Source organism: Varanus komodoensis, unplaced genomic scaffold (assembly GCF_004798865.1).
Source record: "Varanus komodoensis strain SLA01 unplaced genomic scaffold, ASM479886v1 scaffold111, whole genome shotgun sequence".
NCBI lineage: Eukaryota > Metazoa > Chordata > Lepidosauria > Squamata > Varanidae > Varanus > Varanus komodoensis.
In genome coordinates this window covers 756,193-782,625 of record NW_025335321.1, presented here as the reverse complement: position 1 = coordinate 782,625, position 26,433 = coordinate 756,193, and the positions used below count along the sequence as shown (strand labels likewise).

The window sequence follows — 26,433 nt, the reverse complement described above, 5'->3', positions numbered from 1 at the left end:
GCTGAAGAGGAAATGCAGAACCTGAGCTTGGTTTCTTTGTCCTCTTTCTTTGTCTTTGTGCTGCCCTCCAGTGGCAGAAGGTTGGGACGTTTCCTCAAACAATGTGGACTAACGGCACTTTGGGGCTGAACATGAAAGTTCTCTCCAGGTGCATACACTTAAAATAGCTGCAGTGTGTATCTAAGAAGGTCAGGTGTGAAGGGCACAAAAGCCCTGTGCAGTGAACACATTGTGACCAACCTGGCATGGCTGCCATGTGACGGGGCTGCCCCACTGCACAAGGAGGTAGGTCTTGTGAAATGCACCCTGTGCAGAGGCCCCTTTGGGTGGGTCTGTGGGTAGGAGCAAGCAGACAGACCCACGTACCTGTGTGGAGGGGCAGGAAGCTCCTGCCCCACTTTGGTTTCATCCCATCACCAAGTATCGGACCCCGGTGGGCCCTGTGGCCTCACTGGATGGAAAAGGCCCCATGAGCAGCAGCTTTTTCAGCTGTTCACACTGAAGCTCCATTTCACAGAGGACACCCAGGGAGGAGCGTTCTGGAGCAAGGCAGGTGGGAGCAGCCCCTGGCCTGCGGGGGCCCTCTCTGGGCCAGGGGCCGGCCATGCTACCTTCAGCAGTGCTCAGCCCGAAGCAGGGCGGGGACGGGAGCCTGTGGCGCAAGATGGGCATGAGAGCAGCCTCCCCAGTCCAACTGGAACCCCATGCGCTGTGCTTGGCTGTGCCCACCCCGGGCATGCGGGGCGGGCAGCAGAGCTGGAGCCCAGCTCCTGGACTTGCAGAGCACAGCCCCTCGGAGCTGTGCCATGCTCAAAGGAGCTGGTGACATGGGAGGTCCTGGTGCTCACCTCAGGGTAGGACCACTCAGGCGAGTAGTCTGTCACCATGAAGAGCCGCCCGCTCTGCTGCAGCAGGCCCAGGGTGCTCTGGGCTGCCGCTGCCGCTGCCACTGACACCGCCTCCGTCACGTGCATGTAGGCCATGGCGCCGGCCCCATTCTCCGCGCTGCTCAGGTGCAGGCTGGCCTGCTGGGGGCTGCAGCAGGGGATGCACAGCTCCGCCTGGCTGTAGGAGGCCCGGCCGCTGTCCTCGGGCTGCGACAGCCCTGCACTCTCCCCCGCCACCAGCTGGTGCCCATACAGGGCATTGCCCCCACCTTCCACAGAAATGAAATCATTAATCAGATCAGAGAACTGGTTGCTGAATGAGATGTCAAAGTGATCCAAGCTGAGCTCCATGTTGGAAGTGTTGCTCAGACTTGGGTGGGCGACCGGGTAGAGACCCTGCACCATGTTCCCTTGCAGGATGGGCAGGGCGGCCCCGTTCCGCAAGCCGCTGTTGCTCTCGGGCTGCAGGTAGTGCTCAGTGCTGCAGCCCTGGAGATCCCCTGACTTCAGCAGGTTCTCCCCTTCAGCCTGGGCTGAGGTCTCCATGGGAACTTCCCCTTCTGCCGCCATGCCCTGGAAGTTCGCCTGGAACTGCATGAGCTGAAGGGAGGCGCTCGACTCGATCCGGGCTTCCGCTGTGCCATTGCAGTTGGAGGTGCTCTGAGGGGAGGCCTCGGTCTTCACAGCAGGGAGCGCCAAGGGGTTGACGAAGGTGTTGCTCGCGTCACTCAGACTGCTGTGGGCGTTCTGCTCCAGGGGGAGAGGCTTGCTGGCATCTTGCAGGAAGAAGCTGGGTGAAGGGCTCTGGTGGATGTGGGGGCTCTGGACTGCTTGGCTGAAGCTGGAGGAGTAATCCTTGTTAGAGTCGATGGCGCTGAAGTCCATTTGCTCCAAGGTGGTGCTGGGGCTGAGGCCTCCGCCGGAGGGAAGCAAGCTGGAGCCAGGGGCGAGGGTGAGGGAGCTGGATGACGCGGAGGAGGAGAAAGCTTCTTTGGACATCTGCTGCTCGAAGGACGTATCCTCGGTTTTAATCTCCTTGGTGAGGGCCGTGCTGAAGTTGAAGCCCCGCTCCGCTGTGGGGGACTGCCGGATGTTGGGGCCGAGGCTGTCGCCCTTTGGGCCTCCACCTCCGTACGTCTGCCCTTGCTTGGGATTGTTGAGGAAGCAGTCCGGATCGAAGTTCATGGTGGTTTCTGGGATCTTCCTGCTGCTGTCAAGAGTCGTGGAGAGCACCAGCTCTTCCGAAACGCTGGCAGGCAGCATGGACAAGCTATCGGAGCTGCTGGCCGTGGGAAAGGCAAACTTGTGGCCATCCGAGCTCACGGCCAGGACCAGCCCTTGTGCAGCGGCGTCTGAGGAGAGGAGGTGCTGGTTTGGGCCGCTGCTGGGCGACATGGTGTAGACGGCCTCGCTGGAGACATCAGACATGAAGACGGTGGCGCTCTGGGACAAGCTGCCCATCACAGAGGCGACAGCCATGCTGGAGACCCCCGTGACCACTGGACTGTCAGCTACGTCCGGGTCACTGTTCAGCCCACTGCTGATGGACACAGGAGAGTTCTGGGTCGTGTCAGGAACTTCCACCTGGTTGGTCGAGGAAACCTCCGTACTGTTCTGGTGGAGCAGCACCGGCTTGGCCACCTTCCCGTTGCGCTTCTCCCGGCTGGAGGACTTGCCGTGGCTGTGCTCGTTCTTGCCCTCGGAGACATCGTTGTTCTGCACTTCGGAGTGGGTGCTGTACCCGCCGGACCTGGGCTCCACCTTGGGCGAGATGATGCGGTGCTTGGCGCTGTTGCACTTGTGGTGCACGCTGCTGCCCGCCCCTGTCCCACGGAACAAGAGAAAGCAAGTGTGGTCAGCATGCGCCAGGCCAGCCTTTCGCCAGGAGGGCCCACGGGCTGGGATCGTGGGCCTCATCCTGATACGGTGCATGCCATGACTGCTGGACCAAATGGCTTGGTCACAGAGGAAGAGCTAGCCCGTGGATTTTCTCATCCAAAGCATCACAAATAAAATGTGCGCGCCAACCAGCCCGGCTCTCCCCAGCCACCCGCTTGACTTAACTGCCATGGAGATGCCCGTGCATGGCAGCAAGGGCAGGGCAGGGGAGGGCCGACGTCCCCTCGGAGCTGCAGCCTCCTCAAAATGGCCTCTTACCTGGCAGTGAAGTGAGGAAAGGGATTCTGCTGCCGCAGGGGATACCCCGGGACCTGCGAGCAGACCCTGGGGCCTGGAAGATGGGTCCAAGGCAGGGCCCGCCCTGGCATCCTCACCCGCATCACTGCTGGCAACGCCCTTCCCAGGGGCTGGTTCCCAGAAGCCGTTTGCCTCAGCCCCGTGGCCCCCGGAGCAGGGAGCAGCTTCGCAGGGCTCTGACCCGAGCTCACAGCACCCAACACTCCTCCTGGAGATTCCTCCCCATCCCTTTGGCTCTTCGACATGGTGAGGAGCAGAACAAGGCGTGTCGCGTTTGCTCCCATCACAGAGAGGGCTGTTTTCCCACACACGCTTGTCCAGGTACCCTCTTCCCCATCTGTGGTCTGATGCAGCACAGTGCAGGAACAGCTTTGACACACAACTGGGCCAGGAAGGTTGTGACTGATCAGAATGATTTCTTTCCTTCTTAGATGTGTGTCCCACTTTTGCCCAGTGAACTCAGAACAGCTTGTGTAACTCTCCTCCTACTACTCCGAATCTAATCCCCACAACAGCAACCTTGTGAGGTAGGTTGGGCTGAGAGTCACCCAGGTGGCTCCTGTCAAAATGGCACACCAGTGTCACACCTCCATACTCAGAATCCACTGAAGACATCCTTTGGATACAGCGAGGCCAAATGCTGTGCTGGCCTGCCCACTCCGTAGCGGAGGCGAGCCGAGAAAACGCGGACAGCCTGGACCAGCCTTTGCTCCCCGAGGCTGGCCAGCCCTGTGGCTTCTGAAAGCTTTCAAGCACTGCAGGGAGGACCTCTTGCCTGTCTCAGTGTCTGCATCCTGCAGTGATCTGGGGCCTGGGCTAGATGAGGTTGAGGCTTTCCCAGCTCTAGGACTCCGATTCAATCCTGGGCTCAGCAGCATTCAGCCTCTGCACTGCTTTTCCATGCCAGCTCTTAGCACTGGGATAAGAGCACATGAATAAGAGAGAGCGTCTGTTGCTCCCTGCTAATTCCTCACATACTGGGGATTAAGAGGAAGGAGTTCCAGCATGAGACATCCTCAGATGCTCTCGCACTGACACCTGGGAGATCTATGCTCTAGTCCTCACTCAGTCATGAAACTCACTGGGTGACTTTGGGTCAGTCACAGACTCTCAGTCCAACCTACAATCACAGGGTTGTTGATGAGAGGTGAAGGGAAAAAACTGCCTTGAGTTCCTCAAAAGGAAACAGGTGGGATAAAACACAAGCTAAATATGAATGAATGAATGAATGAATGAGAATGAATACACTTGGCCCAGAACAATGCCTTGTGCTTGGAGGCTCCTGGGCCTTCATAGGAGTGGTGGGGAGGGAGGACAGCCTCTTGCTGCACCCCTGTCTTCTCTTAGCTGCTCGCCTTGTGTGCCTGGCCCTGCCCATGTCTCACCCAAGTTGCCCGTGCAAAGGCAATTGTGTGTCCGAGGCTGCGGCTTGGTCTGGTGGCTGTCCAGGATCTGTTGCACTAGCTGCTCCACAGAGAAGCCTGAGCTGCTGTTTCCATTGCTGCAGGTCCATTTGATGCCATGAACTGCGGAGAGAAGGGCAGGAGAGGGCGAGTCAGTCAGGGCCCCAAAACCCGGCCTGGCAGGTATACCTGGAGTGGGACACAGCAATCAGTCTGTCGAGGTTTCTCCCGTTTTCTCGTGTTCCCTATCTTAGGTTTGCTTTATCTGAATGTGGAGAATTTTCTTTTTAAAAAACATGCATGCATTATAAAACATCGAAACAGCACGAGTCAGAAGGGGCATCCTGGGCCATCTAGTCTGACCCCCGGCTGCAGCCAGCTCCACACACGACATGCCTGCTGTTATGAGCTAGGCATCCCCTCCCAGATGAGATAGGCACTTCAGCCATGATTTTTATTCCATGCAGAAACAATGTATTCACAAGCCTCGAAACTCGCACACCAAATGGAATGTTGCCCCCTCACTCTGCCCCACTTCACCCACAGCTTTGCTTATGGACCCTTCGGGGCTGGTCTCTGGGGGGAGGTGCACTATGGAAGTGGTACCGACACTCTTCCCATCGAGCCCCTAATTGGTCCATCCAGCGGATGCTTTGATAGGCCCTCATGTCCACATCTCCTGAGGTGAAGTTCTCCTCCCAAGAACCCCTTCCCTGCCTGTTGCCCACCAGTTTCTTTCCCACAGTTGGGGGGTGGGGGAGTCAGTGGGGGTCCTGACTGTCAGGAAGTGCTTCCTGGCATCTAAATGAAACTTTGGCTCCCTGAGCTTTGCTCCATTGGAGCGTGTCCTGCCTTCCTCTGCAGGGAAGAACAGGTCTCTACCCACCTCCGTGTGACACCCCCTCACATACCTGTATGTCGCCAACAGATCCCCTCTGAGTCTCCTCTTCTCCAGGCTGAAGAGACCCAGCTCCCTCAGTCTCGCCTCATATACCATCCCCTGCAAACCGGCCACCAACCTTGTGGCCCTACGCTGCACTGACTCCAGCCTGGCTATATCCTTTCTGTAATGAGGGGCCCCAAACTGAGCACAATACTCCAGTTGTGGGCGCACCAGAGTCGTGTAGAGTGGTAGTAATACCTCTCTTGATCTGGAAGCCACACTTCTGGCTATCAACCACGGGTGGCATTCGCCCTCTTGTCCACCGCATCACACTGCTGGCTCATGTTCAGCCTGCAGTCCACCAGCACCCCGAGGTCCCTTTCGCAAGTGCTGCTCTCCAGCCACTTGTCCCCCAACCTGTACTTGTGACACCCGTTCCTGCGCCCCAAGTGCAAGACCTTGTACTTATCCGCATTGAACGCCATCCTGTTGTCTCCTGCTCACATCCGTAGTCTGTCCAGATCCTTTTGGATCTGGAGTACCTGCTCCTCAGTTGTGGCCACTGCCCCAGTTTTAGTATCGTCTGTGAATATGATCAGCTGTCTGTTCACTCCTTCTTCCATGTCATTGATGAAAAGACTGAACAGGATCAGTCCCAAGACAGAGCCCTGGGGGATCCCACTCATCACTGACCACCACCCCAATGATTCCCACTAATGGTTACCCTCTGCTTTCGGTCAGTCAGCCATGCCCTAATCCACCGGACAGTGCTTTGGTGTATCCCAAAACTCCTCAGTTTCTCCACCAGGATATCATGGGGCACTTTGTCAAAGGCCTTGCTGAAATCCAGGTAAATCACATCCACTGCACCCCCTCTGTCTAGCCATCTCAAAACTTGGTCATTTATAGTGCACATTTCTCCCAACACACACCTTTTAAGGCACTGTTGCCTAATGCACACTTTCCTTTCAAGCAGGTTTCCTAATATAATGCTTTTTCATTTTCATGAAGGCACACCTTCTTCTGTGTGCTCCTGCCAAATGGTCACATATGTGAATGCTTTCTATTTTATTTTATTTGGACTCTCTGATGCAAAATTTGGAAGAGTACATCTGTCAAAGCATAACACTTTTGGCCTTCGTATTTGTTTAATTTCAACATTTAGCTATTTTATAGCTTTTTCAAAGATAAATTCCTTTTCACAGATGTAAAATATGAAACAGTAAGCTATTAGTGGATACAGTGAACTGAAAAAACATTGCCAAAGCAGCTGGCTAGTTTCCCCGTGCGTTTCACCTTCACATTTGCACTGCTTTGAGCCCCACAGAAAGTGCCCTTGATGCGACTGTGCCAGGTGGCAGGGCTCCCGCCAGCGGCTGGGCGCCACTGGGGAGGCTTCCCTGGGAGGGAGTGGCCCCTTGGGGTCTCCTGGCGGGGCATCCTGTTACCATTTCTGGTGTGCAGACGGGGGCTTTTAAGAGGGCTTTCCCTCTCCCACAAGGCACACCTGCAGCCCACTCTGACGACCCCAGCTGGCTTTGTAAGCTGTGTGGAAAAGCCTTCAAGAAGTGTTTGATAGAAAATAAAGGTGTGTGCGGTGCAGGAGGTACAACTCTGACCAGTTTTGTCAAGAAGAATAGTCTCTGTCTGCAGCATTGACTATCCGCCTCTCTTGCAAGAACCCCTCAGTCTGGGGCCAGAGCTCCGGGGGCTTCTGTTGTGAAGGCCATAAAAGGAAAAGCCACTGAAGGGAGGCAGCATGCAAAGTGGGGATTTGGGGTGTTTCATGTAAATTACCGACTGCCTCAGCACAGCCAAAATGCAGGTTGTCTCGCTTTCTGTGCACAACCCTCCTTTAAAGAAAACTTCCAAGTCAGTGAGTTGTTAGCACTGAATATAAAATACTATCAGGATGGCTTTTAACATGTCACGCTCAGCTTCCTGACACATAATGAATCAGAGGGAACGGAGGAGAGGGAAGGATTATGAAGGGAAGGTTAATAAAACAGTCCATATCCCTCCCTTCTCCTTTGGCTGAAAAATCCAAACTGCTTTAAAAGCACACTTGGGTCTCCTGGAGGCCCTTGCTAGGAATCGGACAGATAAGCAGAGCATCAAGATCACCTCTGCCAAAGCTCCCTGTGCTCCTGCCTTTCCTCCACAAGCGCCCAGGTGGGGCAATGGCCTCCAGCCCTCCGCTGAAACTGTGCAGGCAGGAGGTCTTACAGGGAGAGCTCCCCAAAGCCAGCTGGCACCCTGGAATTCAGCATCTACCTGAGATTCACTTATTTCATTTTTATACCACCAATAGCCAAGGCTCTCTGGGCAGTCAACGAATGTTAAAATGAAACAAAAGTTTAAAAGATGCATAAATGCACATTAATTTAAAAGAACAAAACTGTAATAGCAATTGTCCACCACAGAAGCATAGCATGATACAGAATAAAATGGACTATTTGAATGTTTAAAAGGCTGTTGAAATGCTGGGAAAATAAAAAGGTCTCCACCCAGCTCTGGAAAGAATACAAAGTAGGCACCAGGTGAATCTCCCTGGGGAGCTCATTCTGAAACTGGGATGCCACTACTGGAAAAGGCCCTCCAGCTGGTAGCCACCCCATCCCTTCCTTTGGAAGCAACTCCTGGAGAAGGACCCCCAAAGATGACCTCAGAGTCCAGGTAGGTGCATGTGGGAGGAGGCGATCCTTCGAATAACCTGCCCCAAGCTGTTTAGGGCTTTGAATGGTAGTACTAGCATTCTGAATCAGGCCCAGACTTCAACCAGCAGCCAGTGCAGCTGGAAGGGGACTGGCATAAAGTGTTCCAGTAAGCCAGTCGCCATTAACATAGAAACATAGAAAGAGAGCAAGCCAGAAGGGGCATCCCGGGCCATCTAGTTTGACCCCTGGCTCCAGCTGGCTCTGCTCACAACACGCCCACCATGTGCATGTCTAGCCTATCCTTGAACACCCTCACCGATGGGGCCTCAACGACCTCCCGTGGAAGCCCATTCCACACCCTGGGGGTCCTAACTGTCAGGAAGTGCTTCCTGGCATCCAAATGGAACCTTGGCTCCCTGAGCTTTGCTCCATTGGAGCGTGTCCTGCTCTCCTCTTCAGGGGAGAACAGGTCTCTACCCATCTTGGTGTGACACCCCCTCACATACCTGTATGTCGCCAAACAATCTTGTTGCCCTGTTTCAGATCAGTTGAAGTTTTTGGACCATTCTCAAAGGCAGCCCCATGTTTAGTGCATTGTAGTAATACAAACGAGAGGTTACCGGAGCATGGATAGCTGTGGCTAGGCTCTCTCTGTCCAGGTAGGCTCTCTCTGTCCAGGTAGGCTCACAGCTGGTATATCAGATGCTGCTGATAGAAAGTGCTTCATGCCAGGGAGTCCCCTTGTCTCTCGAGTGACAACTCTGGATCCCAGAGCACCCCCAATCTACGAACCCCATCCTTTAGGGAACAGTTTGAATACCACCCAAATGGGCTAATGAACCACCCACTAACAGCACCCTGCCTTGAGTGTCAGCCCCTTGGCCCTCATCCAGTCAATCACCAGACCCTGATTCAGAGTGGCCACTGCCTCACCTGGGCTTGATGAAACAGAGGGGCAGAGCGGGATGCCATCCATGTATTGGTGACACCTCACCCCGTACCTCTGGATAACCTCCCCCAGCCATTTCATGTAGATGTTAAATAGCGCAAGGGATGAAATGGAACATTGTCGTACCCCCTGACATAGCTGCCGCAGAGCAGAGCCACCATCCCCCAGCACCACCTTCTGGGATCAGCCCGTCAAGTAGAAGCGGAACCACTACAAGGCAGTGCCTACTCCAAGTCCAGCCAGCCATGGTCAAAGGATGCCATAGTCAATGGCATCAAAAGCGCCTGAGAGGTCCAGGAGAACCAACCGGGTCCACTCACTCTGTCCTCCTCCCAGCAAAGGTCACCCCGCAGGGCGACCAAGGCAGTTCCCATTCCGTTCCGTTCAGTTTCCACCTGAAGTCTGATTGAATTGGATCTAGATAGTCCGTTTCATTCAAGAGGGCCTAGGGCTGTTCAGCCACCACTTGCTCAAGCGCCTTGCCAAGGAAGGGGAGGTTGTCCCCAGGCCTACGGCTGGCGACTCCCTCTGTGTTCAGGTTAGGCTTTTTCAGGAGTGGCTTGATTACAGCCTCTGTTAGCCTCTTTTAAGTAATAGGCCCCCATCTGACTTCCTAAAAAACAGCAGGTGGTCCATTCACAGACTGAGTTTTCTTGAAAGGGAAATGGGGGCGGGCGGGAGGGCAGGTAATAATGGTTTCGGTCCTGACCCAATAGAAAAAAGGGGCTGGGAGGAACAGAGCAGGACACAGCCCAAGTCAAACCTGATCACGGTTTGCCGCATCGCAGGATGGCAAATCCTTTGCTCTCTCTGTGCCATCCCGTGGGACCTCTCATGCACATATACATGCGCACGCGGAGCAAACGAAGGCCTGATTCCAGGGAACAAGGGCAGGGCTGCAGCGTCTGGGGAGCCACAGGGTGCCAAAGGATGCGTGGAGTGCAGCTGATGGCTGCACGAGGCCCAAGGACCAGAGGTTCCCTGCTCCGGGGTGAGCTTCAAGGAGGACGCAGAGGGCACAAAGGGCCGGAAGGACGATTGACAGGTGTGTGGGGCGAGGGTGCTGAGGCTCTTGCACAGCCAAGATCCTGGCACCTCCTTCCATGGTCTGAAGCATTTGCCCTTTGCAGCCCCCTGAGGACGGATTCATTTGGCCGAGTGGTACCCACCCTGAGAGGCTCCTGGGAGCACACAGTGCTGCTTGCCACACCTCCTGCCCAGTGCGGCTGGCTCTGTCCGCAGCTGCAGCTGCACGTGCAGCGGGGGCTGGGGCTGCCAGAATGCCCCAGGCCCAGCCAATGGCTGAAGACCCACAATTTGCAGCTGACCTGCACCCAGAGGCTGGTCTTCCCTGCTTTGGTGCAATCAGGGGAGAGACATTTGCTCCGTTTGTTAAGAGACATTCAGGCAACCTGAAATGATACTCTGCTACCAGGAGCTCAAGATAACTTTCAAGAGCCAATGGGTGCCTGCCCACTGCATAGCCCTTTAGTGTCCATCCCTGCACATGGAAATGCTTGTTCAACTGAATCATGATGCAGTCTGTTTTAGTTCGGGAGCTACCGGAAACATAGAAACAGAGCGAGTCAGAAGGGGTCTCCTGGGCCATCTAGTCTGACCCTCGGCTCCAGCCGACTCCGCTCACAGCCTCTAGTATGGAGGAGTGTGCCTGTATGGGTAGGTACTGGCTACCTTTTTAAAAAGCAAAACAGGTTCTCAGAAACAGTTCTCGGTAAATAGCAAGTAGGCTGGTTTACATGATCATGGGTGGTTAATATGCCATGGTGACTTATATACCATCCTGGGGAGCCTGGTCACAGGCCAGCCAGATCCACCGAGTTGCCCGCACCTGACTTGTTGTGATCTCCAAACCCAGTGAGGACAGTTGACTGGGATGGTTACAAACCATCCAGCAACAGGCTGTGGGTTCCAGGTAGTCTGTTACCTCCCAGGCAGCTGCCCTCTCCAGGTGTGGACATCGTGACAAACCACCATCAGTGAGTATAATTCTGTGCATCTGCCCAGGAAGTCCAAGGCAGTTAACTGGCTACTGTGGCTGCCAACCAGCCTGCAGGTTTGCAAGACAGGCCCCTGAAGCAGGAGCAGAGCGGCTGAGCCTTGCAGCCCAGCGGCGGCGGCAGCAAAGGCCGCCACCGCCTCCCCTCGCCCTGCCCATGTTTCCCTGGTGGCTCCTCATTCATTAGGACTTCGCCGGAGCAGCACAAGCAGTGGCAGCTGCAGGATGCTGGACAAGAGGCAGAAAAGTGGCAGTGACTGGAGAGGGGGAGGGTTTGCTCCTGTCCATTTCTGCTCAGAAACATCTTCATATTTGTGATGGAAAAACTTTCAATTTTTAAGACGTATGTGGAAAAAAGCCAGCCTGACAGATTTGCCCACCCAGCCCAGTCCTTCAGTGCTGAGCTCTTGAGAGCTGAGCTTTGAATTGCACTGAAGCAAATTTGTGACATTCAGTGAGAGTTGCCACCCCCTGTTTTCCTGATGGACTCCTCAAATTTAGAGCTGCATGGCAGGAAGGCAGAACATGCTCCTCTCTATACCTAGAACACCATTACCTGTTGAATTTGGCTGGTAAAGATGAACAAGAATTTGATTTTGGTTAGTTTGGGATAAAATCGTTTACCAAAATTTGCAAATGTCTTCATCTTCAGAAGAGAGCTTCGGCATTTAACCACACACACACACACACACACACACGAATGCACACTCGATCAATCGCACATGGAGAAAGTGACCCAAACCAGTCTGAGTTCCCGGTTGCAGGTCACAGTCCCTCTTGGCAGGGGTGGCGCTGCTGGGCTGCTGGCCTCTTCCCGGCTCTGGCTATGTCAGCACGATCCCACACGTCTCACTCTGCAGAGAAGCAGTCCCTTCTGTCAGTTCAGGACAAGGGCAATATTTGTTCAGCAGCTGTGACTGGGACTCAGATCAGTCCAGCTTTCACAGCCATACACTGCAACTGGGAAAACCATAGCCTTGACTATACGCACTTTTGTTGGTAGTATAATGTCTCTGCTTTTTAGTATGCTGTCTAGATTTGCTATAGCTTTCCTCCCCAGGAGCATGCGTTTTTAAATTTCTTGGCTGCAGTCACCATCTGCAGTGATCTTGGAGCCCAGGAAAATAAAATCTGTCAATATCTCCATTTCTTCCCCATCTATTTGTCAGGAAGTGAGAGGACCGGATGCCATGATCTTAGTATTCTTAATGTTGAGATCCAAGCCAACTTTTGCGCTCTCCTCCTTCATCCGCATCAAGAGGCTCTTTAGTTCCTCTTCACTTTCTACCATTAGAGTGGTGTCATCTGCATATCTGAGCTTACTGGTGTTTCTCTTAATTCCTACTTGTGATTCATCTAGCCCTGCCTTGCGGTGATGTTAAATAGGCAGAGCGACGGTATGCAGCCTTGCCGAACTCCTTTCCCAATTTTGAACCAATTAGTAGTTCCATGTCCAGATGCTTCTTGACCCGCATACAGGTTTCTTAAGAGACAAATAAGATGGTCTGGTACTCCCATCGCTTTAAGCACTTGCCACAATTTGTTGTGATCCACACAATCAAAGGCTTTGGCATCGTCAATGAAGCAGAAGTAGATGTTTTTCTGGAACTCCCTGGCTTTCTCCATGATGCAGCGTATGTTGGCAATTTGATCTCTAGTTCCTCTGCCTCTTTGAAACCCTGGCTGTACTTCTGGTAGTTCTCGGTCCACATACTGCTGGAGCCTAGCTTGTAGGATTTTGAGCTTAACTGCTAGCATGTGAAATGAGTGCAATGGTGTGGCAGTTTGAACATTCTTTGGCATTGCCCTTCTTTGGGATCAGAATGTAAACTGACCATTTCCAATCCTGTGGCCACTGTTGAGTTTTCCAAACTTGCTGGCATATTGAGCATAGCACTTTAACTGCATCGTCTTTTAGGATTTTGAATAGCTCAGCTGGAATACTGTCTCCTCCACTAGCTTTGTTGTTGCTAAGAATTCCTAAGACCCATTTCACTTCACATTCCAGGATGTCTGGCTCGAGGTCAGTGACCACACCACTGTGGTTATCAGGGACGTTAAGCTCTTTCTTGTATAGTTCTTCTGTGTAATCTTGCCACCTCTTCTTACTCTCTTCTGCCTCTGTTAGGTCCCTGCCATTTTGGTCCTTTATCGTGCCCATCTTTGCATGAAATGTTCCCTTCATAGCTCCAATTTTCTTGAAGAGATCTCTGGTCCTCCCTATTCTATTGTTTTCTTTATTTCTTTCACTCTTCATTGAAGAAGGCATTCTTATCTCTTCTAGCTATTCTCTGGAATTCTGCATTCAATTAGGTGTATCTTTCTCTTTCTCCCTTGCCTTTCCCTTCCCTTCTTTCCTCAGCTATTTGTAAAGCTTCCTCAGACAGCCATTTTGCTTTCTTGCACTTCTTCTTTGGGGTGCTTTTAGATGTACAATGTTGTGAACCTGTGTCCATAGTTCTTCAGGCACTCTGTCTATCAGATTTAATTCCTTAAATCTATTTGTCACCTCTACTGTACATTCATCAGGGATATGATTTAGGTCATACCCAAGTGGCCTAGTGCTTTTCTCTACTTTCTTCATTTAAGCCTAAATTTTGCAACAAGAAGCTCATGATCTTATTTTTCCTGACTGTATAGAGCTTCTCCATCTTTGGCTGCAGAGCACATAGTCAATCTGATTTCTGTGTTGACCGTCTGGTGATGTCCATGTGTAGAGTCGTCTCTTGAGTTGTTGGAAAAGAGTGTTTGCTATGACCATCATATTCTCTTGACAAAATTCTACCAGCCTGTGCCCTGCTTCATTTTGTACTCCAAGGCCAAACTTGCCTGTTATTCCAGTTATCTTTTGGCTTCCTACTTTAGCATTCCATTCCCCCATGATGATGAGGACATCATTTTTTGTGTTAATTCTAGAAGTGTTGTAGGCCTTCATAGAACTGGTCAACTTCAGCCTCTTCAGCACCAGTGGTTGAGGCATAGACTTGGGCTACTGTGATGTTGAATGGTTTGCCTTGGATTCAAACTGAGATCATTCTGTCATTTTGGAGATTGTATCCCATTACTGCTTTTCCTACTCTTTTATTGACTATGAAGGCTACTCCATTTCTTCTGAGGAATTCTTGCCCACAGTAGTATACCTTATGGTCACCTGAATTAAATCCACCCATTCCTGTCCATTTTAGTTTGCTGATTCCCAAGATGTCGATGTTCAGTCTTGTCAAACTGCAAAACACAACATTCATCAGCGCTGATCTCTGCTGCATGTCTTCCTGATGGGTTTCGACCCATTGTGATTGCTGCGCTTCTTTCATTTCTATTTTGCCCAACACCCAAAGCAATTCTGGCCTGTCAAGGATGTTTTGAATCTTCATCCTGTCTTCTCTGGTCTTCACTCTTCCTCCCAGCTTCACATCATCTGGATAATCACCCGCCGCATGTCCTCATCTCAAACCACAACACCAACACCTACACTGAAGAGCACAGGGAGCACAGGGCACACCACTAGAGACCACCCTCCAGGCAGCCACAGCGTCAGGTTGAGGAAGCCCCAGCCCCATCTAGCAGTCGTCCAGCCAAGTGTAGCTGACCACCCTCGACCTTGCCTGGGGCAGGTCAGGAAAGGCTGCTGCCTGAGGCAGAGAGCAAAAGGCTGCCCCACTCCCATGAGGAAGGCAGCTGGGGGGCTGCTTTTTGCTGCCCGGCTGGCAGCCAGACCACGTCCTGCTCTGTTTCGAGCTGGTAGTGAAGCTGCAAAGCAGCCATGTGGCCTGCGCAACTTGCTGGTCACCCCCTGCTGCTGCCCAGCCTGCCAGAGGGGATTGCCGTGGCAGCCCACTCAGCTGCCCCCCTGCCCCAGGTCGACTTGGGAGGCTCAGAGGCCTTCCGTCTGATGAAAGAGTGGGTCCCTCAGAGCTGTTCTTGTGCTTGATCCGGCCCCCAAGACCCGCTAAGCAGCCTAGCAGCCCCATGCGGGATCCAGCCCATGCCTGGTGGGAGTGCCAGGGGCTGGTCCAAGGAAGCTCTGGCCTGAGAGGGAGTGCTGCCTTCGTCCCGGTAGCCCAGAGCTGCCTGCCCTGCCTGGCAGAAGTCGTCCCGGTCCGCATGCAGGGGGAGAGGAGGAGAGCGGGCTCTCAGGCCTGCTTCCCCTGGAGGCGCTGGGGGCTGAGCTGCCCTTGCGCACCGACTCCCCTTGACATCGCCCCTGCCAGGGCGTGGTGCCTACGCAGCTGTGGGAGGCAAAAGTCTTGTGAATAAATGATGTGACGGGACTGGAGAAAAGGCCTCCTTTGCTGTGGCCCCCTCTCCTCTGAGCAATGCCCCCCCCGAGACATCTGCCTGCACCTCCACGCTACCCATTGCAGTGCATATGCATCTAGCTGTCTGTCTCAGGCCTTCCTCTTCTGGCAACTGCGGGACTGCAGGTTGGCATTTTCCCTTAATTTGCCATCGGCTCTTCAATACTTGAATGGTGCACATACCTTAATATTTTCCTCTGTTCACAGGCAACATAATGGCTCCTGTTACCACGGCTACTCCTACTGTTATTTTACATCATATTTCCATATTGCCCTTAGCTGAAGCTACCTGGGTGGTTCATCACATTTAAGTCACCCATCCAGTTTTCAACCAGGCAGACCCTGCTTCACTTCCAACTGTTATACTGATGCTTTTTTCCCCTTTTGATTGTAAATTGCCCAGAGACAACTTGTCAGTAGAGTAAGATGCTACTCTATTTAATAAATAGCTGGAAGAAATTAGGGACTGCTTAATGGCCATGACTGGGGGCAAGCAATACTTTCAGGGAAGGGGACTCCTCAGGGATGGGGCCGCAAGGGAAAAGGCCGCTCCCTGATCTGCCTGAGGGGCAGCTGAGAGCTCCAACTCTGAGGCTGGTCTTAGGGATGAGGCAGGTTTACATGGGGGCAGGTGGCTCCAGATCCCCCTCGGTGGTACAAGGCTAGGATGGACCCGCTCCTGCCTCACAGCCACTGCACCCTCCTGCCGGGGAGAGGAAGGGCGTGGAGCTCTGACCTTATACGGCAAAGTCCAGAAGTCCTGTTCATACAAACCAAAGCATGGAGGCTCAAGTACCTCCTTTCAGGATGTCCCAGAGCAACTCCTGCCCGTGCATCTTCCTTCAGTGCCTTTAGACTCATCATTCCAGGTCCATGGAGTGGAACCGACCCTTCAAAGGCCTTTCCTTCCAATAATCTCTTTGCCCAGATCTGCAATTTTGCTATATGAGGTTCCAAGCCTATTAAAAATATCAGAAATGTTCTCTCTCTCCAGATTTCTCACGGTTATTCCAGCAGGAAGGGTGTGTGCCTGTGCTGGAGACTGCTCTGTAGGGGTGTCTTCCTGACTGGAGGCTCCATGGAGAAGCAGGCTGGTGCCAGGGCTGCGGGTGGCTGGGCTGCAGAAATGAGGGGGAAAGGAGGTCTGCTGGTCCTGCCTTCACCTGCAGCCCTACACCTGTGCAGCCAGCTCCACTGATGGCCGTGGGGTTTGCTTCCAGGTAAGCAGGGGCAGCAGTGCAGCCTAAAAAGCACTTTGGGAGGGTGAGCAATGTAACTCCTGCAGCTCGGCCTGAGGCCTGGGGCTTTCTTGCACAAATCCTGGGGCAGGGCTGCAACTCAGATCAGGATGCTGCTCTGCTGGAGTCTGGGGATAGCAAGAGAGAGACAGACTGTCCTGGGCCTGCGTGCTGCATTGCTTCCTGTCCTCAGGCATGCTGCTTCCCACTCGATGGAGCTCCTCCCCTCCCTCTGAGAAGCAGAGATGCTTCTAATGCCCTGCAATGCAAAGGTCCACCTGCCTTCCAAGCACTGCCTGTGAGGGACAGGACCAGCCTGCCCATCTGCTCCTGGGCCAGCAAGCAGCTCTGGCGGCACAGACTTGTCGCCAGCCCTGCCTCGCTCTTCCTCCTGCCACGTCTCCCTTCCTGGCACACGAGCAGGCGAACTGCGGAGGGAATGCCATGCGGCCAGTTGGTGGCTTCTGGAGGAGGACCCTCCTGGCCTCCTTCTGCACCTGTCACAAGGCTCCCGTACAGCACCCAGCGCTGGTGAGTGCAAAGCACCTGCTCTTCAAATATGCTGTGGTTGCATCCTACAACCAAGAGTGGCAGGCTGTCCTGGCTGAGAAACTGAGGGGTATTGAGATAGACCGATGCACTGCCCAGTGGATTAGGGCATGGTCGACGGACCAAAAGCAGAGCATAACCATTAGTGGGGAACCATCAGGTTGGTGGCTGGTGATGAGTGGGGTCCCCCATGACTCTGTCCTGGGACCGATCCTGTTCAATCTTTTCATCAATGATCTGCGGGAGGGGGTGACAAGCTTGCTGATCAAATTCACAGATGATACTAAAATGGGGGCAGTGGCCACAACTGAGGAGCAGGTACTCCAGATCCAGAAGGATCTGAAGAGACCTTGAAAGTGGGCTGGGGATATCAGGATAGCAGTCAATGTGGATCAGTGCAAGATCTTGTACTTGGGGCATAGGAATGGGTGTCATAAGTACAGGTTAGGGGACAAGTGGCTGGACAGCAGCACTTGTGAAAGGGACCTGTTTGACTGCAGGCTAAACATGAGTCAGCCGTGTGATGCGGTGGCCAAGAGGGCGAACGCCACCCTTGGTTGCATAGCCAGAAGTGTGGCTTCTAGATCAAGAGAGGTATTACTACCACTCTATACAACTCTGGTGTGCCCACAGGTGGAGTCTTGTGTTCAGTTTTGGGCCCCACATTACAAGAGCGATATAGCCAGGTTGGAATGAGTGCAGTGAAGGGCCACTAGGATGGTGGCTGGTTTGCAGGGGAAGCCATATGAGGAGAGACTGAAGGAGCTGTGTCTTTTTAGCCTTGAAAGGAGGAGACCCAGACAGGATCTGTTAGAGACATACAGGTATGTGAGTGGGTGCCATGGAGAGGTGTGCCATGACTGCCCCGCTACCCCTGCAATGGAGGGTAGGACACGTGCCAACGGAGCAAAGCTTAGGGAACCGAGATTTAGGGTGGATGCCAAAAGGTTAGGACTCCTAGGGAAGTGGTTGAAGCCCCATCAGTGAGGGTGTTCAAGGATATGCTGGACACAGTAGACATGTCATGAACGGAGCCGGCTGGAGCTGGGGGTCAGACTAGATGGCTTGGAAGACCCCTTCTGGCTTGCTCTGTTTCTGTCTTCCAGCTCCCTTCCAACTCTGCAATTCACCCCCTGGGAAGCATACCTGAAAGCCTTATAGAACAGTGAACAGGGAAGGCAAGCTCTGCCTCCCGCTGCTGGTGGTGGATGGCCTTGCAGCCTCAGTGGGACAGTGGTGTCCTCCCGTGCTTAGAGGCCCAGGCAGGAGCCAGCTGGCCTGGCTGGGAGCAAAGAAGAGGCCTTCATTCCAGAAGGCAAACTGCAGCCATCTCAGCTTGCCTGTAGCTGAGCCAGAGAGCAGGCCTCTGTGAGCTCCAGAGGCAGGGAGGGAGCAAGGGCTTCTCCCCCACCCCCACCCCCCGCACAATCCCCTCCTTCCACGGAGAGGTCTCTGCTCTGCCTGGCCAGTGGCCTTTGTCTCACTCACAAGGAAGACTTTCCAAAGGGACCCTGCGCGGTCCCTGCACGGGTCCACGCAAGCTGCAGAGGCTCATTGGTGCGTGAATGCCACAGAGCCTGCCCCCGGCACCAAGCTGGGGCTGGGCTCAGCCAGGGATTCCCATGCTCACACACACGTGTGCACCCCTGCATTGCGCCACCCCTGGTTACACAGCCCTTCCGTGGCACTGGCATGCGCTCGCCCAGGGGTGGAAGAGGCCCCTGGGGATGGCAAGGAAGATCCACCCATGATAATGCTGCTTCTTGAGCTGCCCTGATGGCCTTCCTCCAGGGGAGTCCGGTACTGCCAAGGGGGAGAGAGGCATTTGTCATGCGAATGAGCATTCCTGCCAACACTCACATTGGAAGTTAATTCAGGCAAGAGCCAGCATATCCTGTGCAGACTTAGGAGGCCGTGATGAAGAGCTCTGGAGTGGATAGTCAAAGCTCCTCTCACGGTGAACTAAAGAACAGAGGGCGCCCTTAGCCAAGCCAGGTTGCAGACACGTGGGCCAGATAAGCTCTCCACTCTCCCTCATAAAGCTCATGGGGGGGTTGCATTTGCCCTGACTAGCCACATGGTGGTGCTAAGTTACCAGCAAATTTTGGATCGCTCTCAGCTTTGCTACAAAATGAAAGATTCTGTTGTTTTGGGTCAACCGAATATTCTACAATCACAGTCTTAAGAATTATGTTGGCTGGTTCAAGTCTGTGCTTTGAATAATTAGAAAGCAAGAACATGGGGATTCTAGATTTCCAACATCAAACAGTATTTAAAGAGAGTGCTGCTACAGTTGCATGTGTAGATGTGGATGGAGAGAGTCCGTTGCCAAGCACACTGTTGTGCAAAAAGTGCAAGAGCAGGTTGTGGGATGTTCTTTTGCCAGCAACTGCCTTGATACGGCATGTCACAGGGGCCACTGGTCAAGTAGAAACTTAGAAACAATTTGAGTCAGAAGGGGTCCCCCGGGCCATCTAGTCTGACCTCCGGCAACAGCCGGCTCCGCTCACGACATGCCCACCATGTGGACATCCAGCCTATCCTTGAACACCTGCACCAGTGGGGCCTCAACGGCCTCTCATGGAAGCCCATTCCACACCCTTGGGGTCCCGACTGTCAGGAAGTGCTTCCTGGCATCTAAATGGAACCTTGGTTCCCTGAGCTTTGCTCCATTGGAGCACGTCCTGCCTTCCTCTGCAGGGGAGAACAGGTCTCTACCCACCTCCGTGTGACACCCCCCCACATACCTGTATGTCGCTAACATATCCCCTCTGAGTCTCCTCTTCTCCAGGCTGAAGAGACCCAGTTCCCTCAGTCTCGCCTCATACCCCATCCCCTGCAAACCGGCCACCAACCTTGTGGCCCTACGCTGCACTGACTCCAACCTGGCTATATCCTTTCTGTAATGAGGGGCCCAAAATTGAGCACAATATTCCACTTGCGGGCGCACCAGAGTCGCACAGAGTGGTAGGAACACCTCTCTTGATCTAGAAGCCACACTTCTGGCCATGCAACCAAGGGTGGCATTCACCGTCTTGGCCACCGCATCACACTGCTGACTCATGTTCAGCCTGCAGTCGACCAGCACCCCGAGGTCCCTTTCACAAGTGCTGCTGTCCAGCCACTTGTCCCCTAACCTGTACTTATGACACCCATTCCTATGCCCCAAGTGCAAGACCTTATACTTATCCGCATTGAACGCCATCCTGTTGTCTCCTGCTCACATCTGTAGTCTGTCCAGATCCTTTTGGATCTGGAGTACCTGCTCCTAAGTTGTGGCCACTGCTCCAGTTTTAGTGTTGTCTGTGAATTTGATCAGCAGACTGTTCACCCCTTCTTCTATGTCATTGATGAAAAGATTACACAGGATCGGCCCCAGGACAGAGCCCTGGGGGACCCCGCTTGTCACTGGCCGCCATCCCGATGATTCCCCACTAATGGTTACCCTCTGCTTTCGGTCAGTCAGCCATGCCCTAATCTACCAGACAGTGCTTTGGCTTATCCCAAAACTTCTCAGTTTCTCCACCAGGATACCATGGGGCACTTTGTCAAAGGCCCTGCTGAAATCCAGGTAAACCACATCCACTGCATCCCCTCCATCCAGCCATCTCGAAACCTTGTCATAGAATTCCACAAGGTTTGTCCGGCAGGACCTGTTTTTGCAGAAACTGTTGTGTGGCTGCCAGCCTCCCTTCCCTATCTAGTATCACTAGATCTCTCTCTATTATGAGCCTTTCCATTGTTTTTCCTACAATGGACGTAAGGCTAACAGGTCTGTAATTCCCCATGTCCCTTCTACTACCCTTTTTGAAAATTGGGACCACTGATGCCACCCTCCAGTCCTCTGGAACTTCACCTGTTCTCCACGAGGCCTCAAAAATGGAGGCCAGCGGGCGTGAGCGAATTCCTGCCAACTCTCTAAGTACTCTCAGGTGTAACCCGTCAGGGCCTGGCGCCTTTGTAATGTCCAATGCCCTGAGGAGCCCCTCGACTTCAAGGGGGGTGACTCTAATCTGTGCCCCTAAGTCCCCAGCCTCATCCAATCTCCTATGTGGATATCCCCCATCCTGCTTTGGGGAGAACACAGAGGCAAAATAATCATTTAGCATCTGTGTCTGTTCCCTCGCATCAGTCACTGGATCTCCTTCCTCCTTATTTAGTGGTCCCACCACTTGTCTCCTCTTCCTCTTCCTATTTACATGCTGAAAGAAGCCCTTTTTGTTGCTTTTGATATTCTTGGCAAGTCTCAGCTTGTAATCAGCCTTACCTTTGCGAAGAATCCTTCTGTAACGGTCCTCCTCTGGTATACCATTTTGTCGATTTGCCGCAGTACCCATTTCCTATGGAGTTTCCTCTTTCGTCTAATCCCGCTAACCACCTCCTTTTGCATCCGTGGCGGCGCTCTCCTCCACCTCCCCACCTTACTGACTAGAGGTATCGTCAAGACTTGCACCTCCAAAACCTCCCTTTTGAGTGGTTAGATGAAAGAGGAGCCTCCATAGGAAATGGGTACTGGGGCAAATAGACAAAAGGGTATACTGGGAGGAGGAGGTCCGTTACAGAAGGATTCTTCACAAGGCTAAGGCTGATTACGAGCTGAGACTTGCCAAGAATATCAAGAGCAACAAAAAGGGCTTCTTTCAGCATGTAAATAGGAAGGGGAAGGGGAGACAAGTGGTGGGACCACTAAATAAGGAGGAAGGAGATCCAGTGACTGTTATGAGGCAACAGGCACAGATGCTAAATGACTATTTTGCCTCTGTGTTCTCCCCAAAGCAGGATGGGGGATATCCACATAGGAGATTGGATGAGGCTGGGGACTTAGGGGCACAGATTAGAGTCACTCCCCCCCTTGAAGTCGAGGGGCTCCTCAGGGCATTGGACATTACAAAGGCGCCAGGCCCTGATGGGTTACACCCAAGAGTACTTAGAGAGTTGGCAGGGGTTCTCTCACGCCTGCTGGCCTCCATTTTTGAGGCCTCGTGGAGAGCGGGTGAAGTTCCAGAGGACTGGAGGGTGGCATCAGTGGTCACAATTTTCAAAAAGGGTAGTAGAAAGGACATGGGGAGTTACAGACCTGGATATAACCAGGTTAGAGTCAGTGTAGCATAGGGCCACAAGGTTGGTGGCCGGTTTGCAGGGGATGCCGTATGAGGCGAGACTGAGGGAACTGGGTTTCTTCAGCCTGGGGAAGAGGAGACTCAGAGGGGATCTGTTGGTGACATACAGGTATGTGAGGGGGTGTCACATGGAGATGGGCAGAGACCTGTTCTCCCCTGCAGAGAAAGGCAGGTGCGCTCCAACAGAGCAAAGCTCAGGGAGCCAAGGTTCAATTTGGATGCCAGGAAGCACTTCCGGACACTTAGGACCCCGAGGGTCTGGAATGGGCTTCCACGGGAGGTCACTGAGGCCCCATTGGTGAGGGTGTTCAAAGATAGGCTGGACATGCAGTTGCTGGGCATGTTGTGAGCGGAGCCGGCTGGTGCCGGAGGTCAGACTAGATGGTTCCGGAGACCCCTTCTGACTCGCACTGTTTCTATGTCTTGGACCTGGTGTTGAGAAGCCCCAGATTGTTGGGACCTGCGCCTTCATGCTGAGGCTGCTTTATTGCAGGTGGCTCAGGAACTCTCCGGGAGCCCTCCGTGAGAGAAATTAGGAGGGTGGTTACTCGGAGAAGGGCTTTCTCAGCGGTGGCGCCTAAGTTATGGAATGCGCTCCCCAGAGAGGTCCGCCTGGCGCCGTCGTTATTTGTTTTTCGGCGCCAGGCTAAGACCTTTTTATTTAAGCAACATTTTAAATGCTAAATACAATTGAATTTTATCTGGCCAGGGCGGCTTATTTTATAATGTGAGTTTTAATTAAGATTATTTTATATGGATTTTAACTTGTTTTATCTATGTTGTAAGCCGCCCCGAGGCTTCGGCGAATGGGGCGGCATAAAAATGTTTTAATAAATAAATAAATAAATAAATAAATAAATAAACTCATGGCCACCATGAGAACCATGGAGATGTCTTAACAGCTGTCTTAACATTAGTCCAGCTCATGAAGTGGTGCACACTCTGGACTTGGACCTGTTTTTTTCAATGAATCTGGAAGGTGGTGGTTCAGATGTGGAGAGGTTAACATTAACCCTGTTGTCATGATCTGATCTTTCTGGTGAGGTGTAGACTGTTGGTCCCTTCTCCCCTCTCCAAGTGTGGGGGACCTATTAAGATGGTTTTCCCCCAGACACTGATGGATCCAGATAATTCCAGAGGTCAATGGGGGAACATCCGGCTGACATGGTTGGCACTCCTGCCAAAGCCCAAGTTGCTCTGTGGAATATGGAGATGACTCAGATGGTTGACAAGATCACTCTGACCCTCCCTCTCCACCGTCACAGAGCCCGATCAGCTCTATGGTATGCATCTGAATGAAGTAAGAGGGGAGACAGCTAGAGTGCAGGTGGAGGAGATCTTGAGACGAACTTGACCAAGCATGGCTTATAGCTCATTACAGAGACTATTCTGTGCCAGTAAAAGTGGTAAAATGTCAGTATTTTGCCACTTCTATTGTGTCTTTCCAATGTCATCCAGCTGAACTTTTTGAAGTGGTTTGGGGTCTCCTACAGACTGGAACATCAAATGAGACTGCTGTGCTTTGCTGTGACAAATTTGCTTATCACTTTGAAGACAAAGTCACTACAATCCACTGTGATTTGGACTCTACAGTTGATCTAGTTCCATTGAGAGAGGTGTCCAGAGTATTGTCTTATCTTACTTTGACAGATGAGTTTTGATTATTGTGGTTTGATACTGTGGACAAGATACTTGGTTCTGTTCATGCCACCACCTGCTTACTTGACACTTGCCCATCTTGGCTAGCAAGAGGGTTCACACCTGGGTCCAGGAGGCTGCCAACACCTCACTGAGAAGGGGAGTGGTCCCAGCCCCGCTGAAGGAGGCTGTGGTAAGACCATTCCTAAAGAAGCCGAACCCTGCACCCAAGGGCCGTTGTCAACTACCGGCCTGTTGTGAGCTTTTGGGCAAGCTGCTTAAGTGCATGGTGGCTGAGAAGCTCCAAGTACTCTTAGATGAAATGGATTATCTAGTTCCATTTCAACTAGGCTTTTGGCGGGGGTTTGGCTGCCTTGGTCAGCCTGTGGGATGGCCTTTGCTGGGGAAGGACTGGCCTGTTGGTTTTCCTAGATCTCTCAGTGGCTTTTGACACCATCGGCCATGGCGTCCTTCTGGACAGTTTGCCTGGGTTGGGCACTGGGGGCACTGCATTGCAACGGTCCCACCCCTACCTGGCTGACCATGTCCAGAAGGTAGTGCTGGGGGAGAGCTGCTCTGCCCCATGGCAGCTGCACTATGGGGTTCCTCAGGGCCCTATACTGTCCCCCATACTGCACGAAAGCGCTGGGAGAGGTCATTCGGAAATGGGGGCTGAGGTGTCATCAGCGTACTTTGCATCGCAGTAAGCCAGGTGGGGTGGTTTCCATCCTGAATCATTGCTTGATAATGGACTGGGTGAGGACCAACAAATGGTTTTAACTTTTCACATTAGCATTTAACTCTCAGCTTTATATTGTCATGAACTGTATATTGTCATGTTTTGTTTATATTATTGTTTTACTGTTGCTTTATTGGTAAAAATGATTTGATTTGTTGTTCTGTAGTCTGCCTAGAGTGTCCACTGGACCATTAGTTGTGGAATATAACTGTAAGAATAAATAGATAAATCTCGAATGCCTCCAGTGCGGGAGAGCCCAGACCCTCCCTGGCCACTGGTTTCGTTGCTGCACTGCTCTGGCACTAGGAAGCAGTAGGAGGTCCACGCTGAGTGAAGGGGAGCTGGCGCCTGGCATGGCTTGGCAGTGATGCTTCTGTTAATGCAGCCCAAACGGGCATTGCCCCCTGGCGATAGCACCGCTTTGTCGTTTCTGATTCAGCGCCTGACCTGCAATGACGCCAAGGTCCTTTCCGTGCTGCTGAAATGCCGACAGGCGCGGGTGTGTGCCCACGGGTGACTGTCTGGCCAGTCCTTGCTGGGAGTGCCAAGCGTCATACACCCACCGCCCTCTTTGGGAATGCAAGGCCCTTGTGACCCAAAGGCCAGCTGGGGGCAGAGCATGGGGCCGCCCAAACTCAGACCCCCGGGGGAAATCCCTCTGCCAAAGCACGTGGGAGGATGAGCTTCAAGGGACTAGTAAAGCATCCCCCACCTATGGAATGCGCTCCCCAGAGAGGACCACCTGGCACCATCTTTATTTGTTTTTCAGCACCAGGCTAAAACCTTTTTATTTAAACAATATTTTAACAATTTTTAATATCACCTATAGGTCTTTAATTTATAGCCAGGGTGAATCTGGATTTTAATTTGCACTATTTTGTATCTATGGTTTATTTATTGTTTTGTATGTAAGCCATCCTGAGGCTCTTGCGATGGGACGGGATACAAACATTCTAAATAAAGAAAGAAAGAAAGAATAAAATAAGTATAATCGCAATCCTAAATAAATGCTGGATGAGTAATGCCATTTCAGAACCTGTAGATTTCTACTCCAGAAATTCTGCTGGCTGTCATGAAAGATTTGCCATGATTTCTGTCAGCCCTGAAGAAAACAGGTTTTGCCTTGCACGACAAGACAGGCCAGGACAGGACAGGCAGAGACAGGACTGCCACCACCAGGGTTCTGCCTTGCAAAGCTCCTGATCGGAAGGTCTCTCTGCATAGCAAGGCATTTTGCTTGGCTTACTCTGTTTGGGCTACCAGAGGCCTCCAAGGACATCTGCAGATCAGCCTGGAGTTCCAGGGCATGCAAGTGACGCAACTGAGGCTGATGGCAGCCCAGAGGGTGGGGTGGGGTGGGGTGGGGGTATTTGGTAAGAATGCATAGATGCCCTTGCTGTCTTTCAAATAATCCTATACATAAAGCAACTCAAAGAGAATACGCTGATTTCTGGCATGCCACAACAGCTTCCTCCTCTCCTCTCCTCTCCTCTCCTCTCCTCTCTTTTTACTTTTTACTTTCCTTTTCCCCTTAGTTCCTCTTTCCCTTTGTTTTCTCCCTTGTAATACTCAGTCCCATTTACTGGTAGGACTGTGTTCAGGGAAGACAGGAGAAAGCACGGGTAGTTACAACAGGCCCAGCAAGCTTGAATCAAAAGGGCAGCAAGAAGAATTGACCACAAAGACTCTACAGTGGTGCTGATCTGTGCAATGTCTTTTTTCTTGCCTGAGGTCAACAGGCCTGCACACAGAACACGAGCAAGCTAGTAGCCCTGCTAGAAGAAAAGGTGAGAGCACTGGAGCAGCGAGTGTTCATCCTCAAGATAATAAAAGTAGATGAAGCAGTTTTAGGCAGAGCG

The 26,433-nt window shown here is 52.5% G+C and overlaps 1 protein-coding gene across 1 annotated transcript in view; it reads right to left on the bottom strand.

Moving 5' to 3' along the window:
• The window catches only part of CAMTA1 (calmodulin binding transcription activator 1), a 698,809-nt gene that overhangs the window by 84,488 nt on the left and 587,888 nt on the right, over positions 1 to 26,433 (bottom strand). Inside the window, exons 6-7 of the mRNA XM_044420870.1 lie at positions 4,469 to 4,609; positions 849 to 2,710 (exon numbers count right to left, since the gene is read on the bottom strand). Coding sequence (XP_044276805.1) covers positions 849 to 2,710; positions 4,469 to 4,609 — 2,003 coding nt within the window. The remainder of the gene's footprint in view (positions 1 to 848; positions 2,711 to 4,468; positions 4,610 to 26,433) is intronic.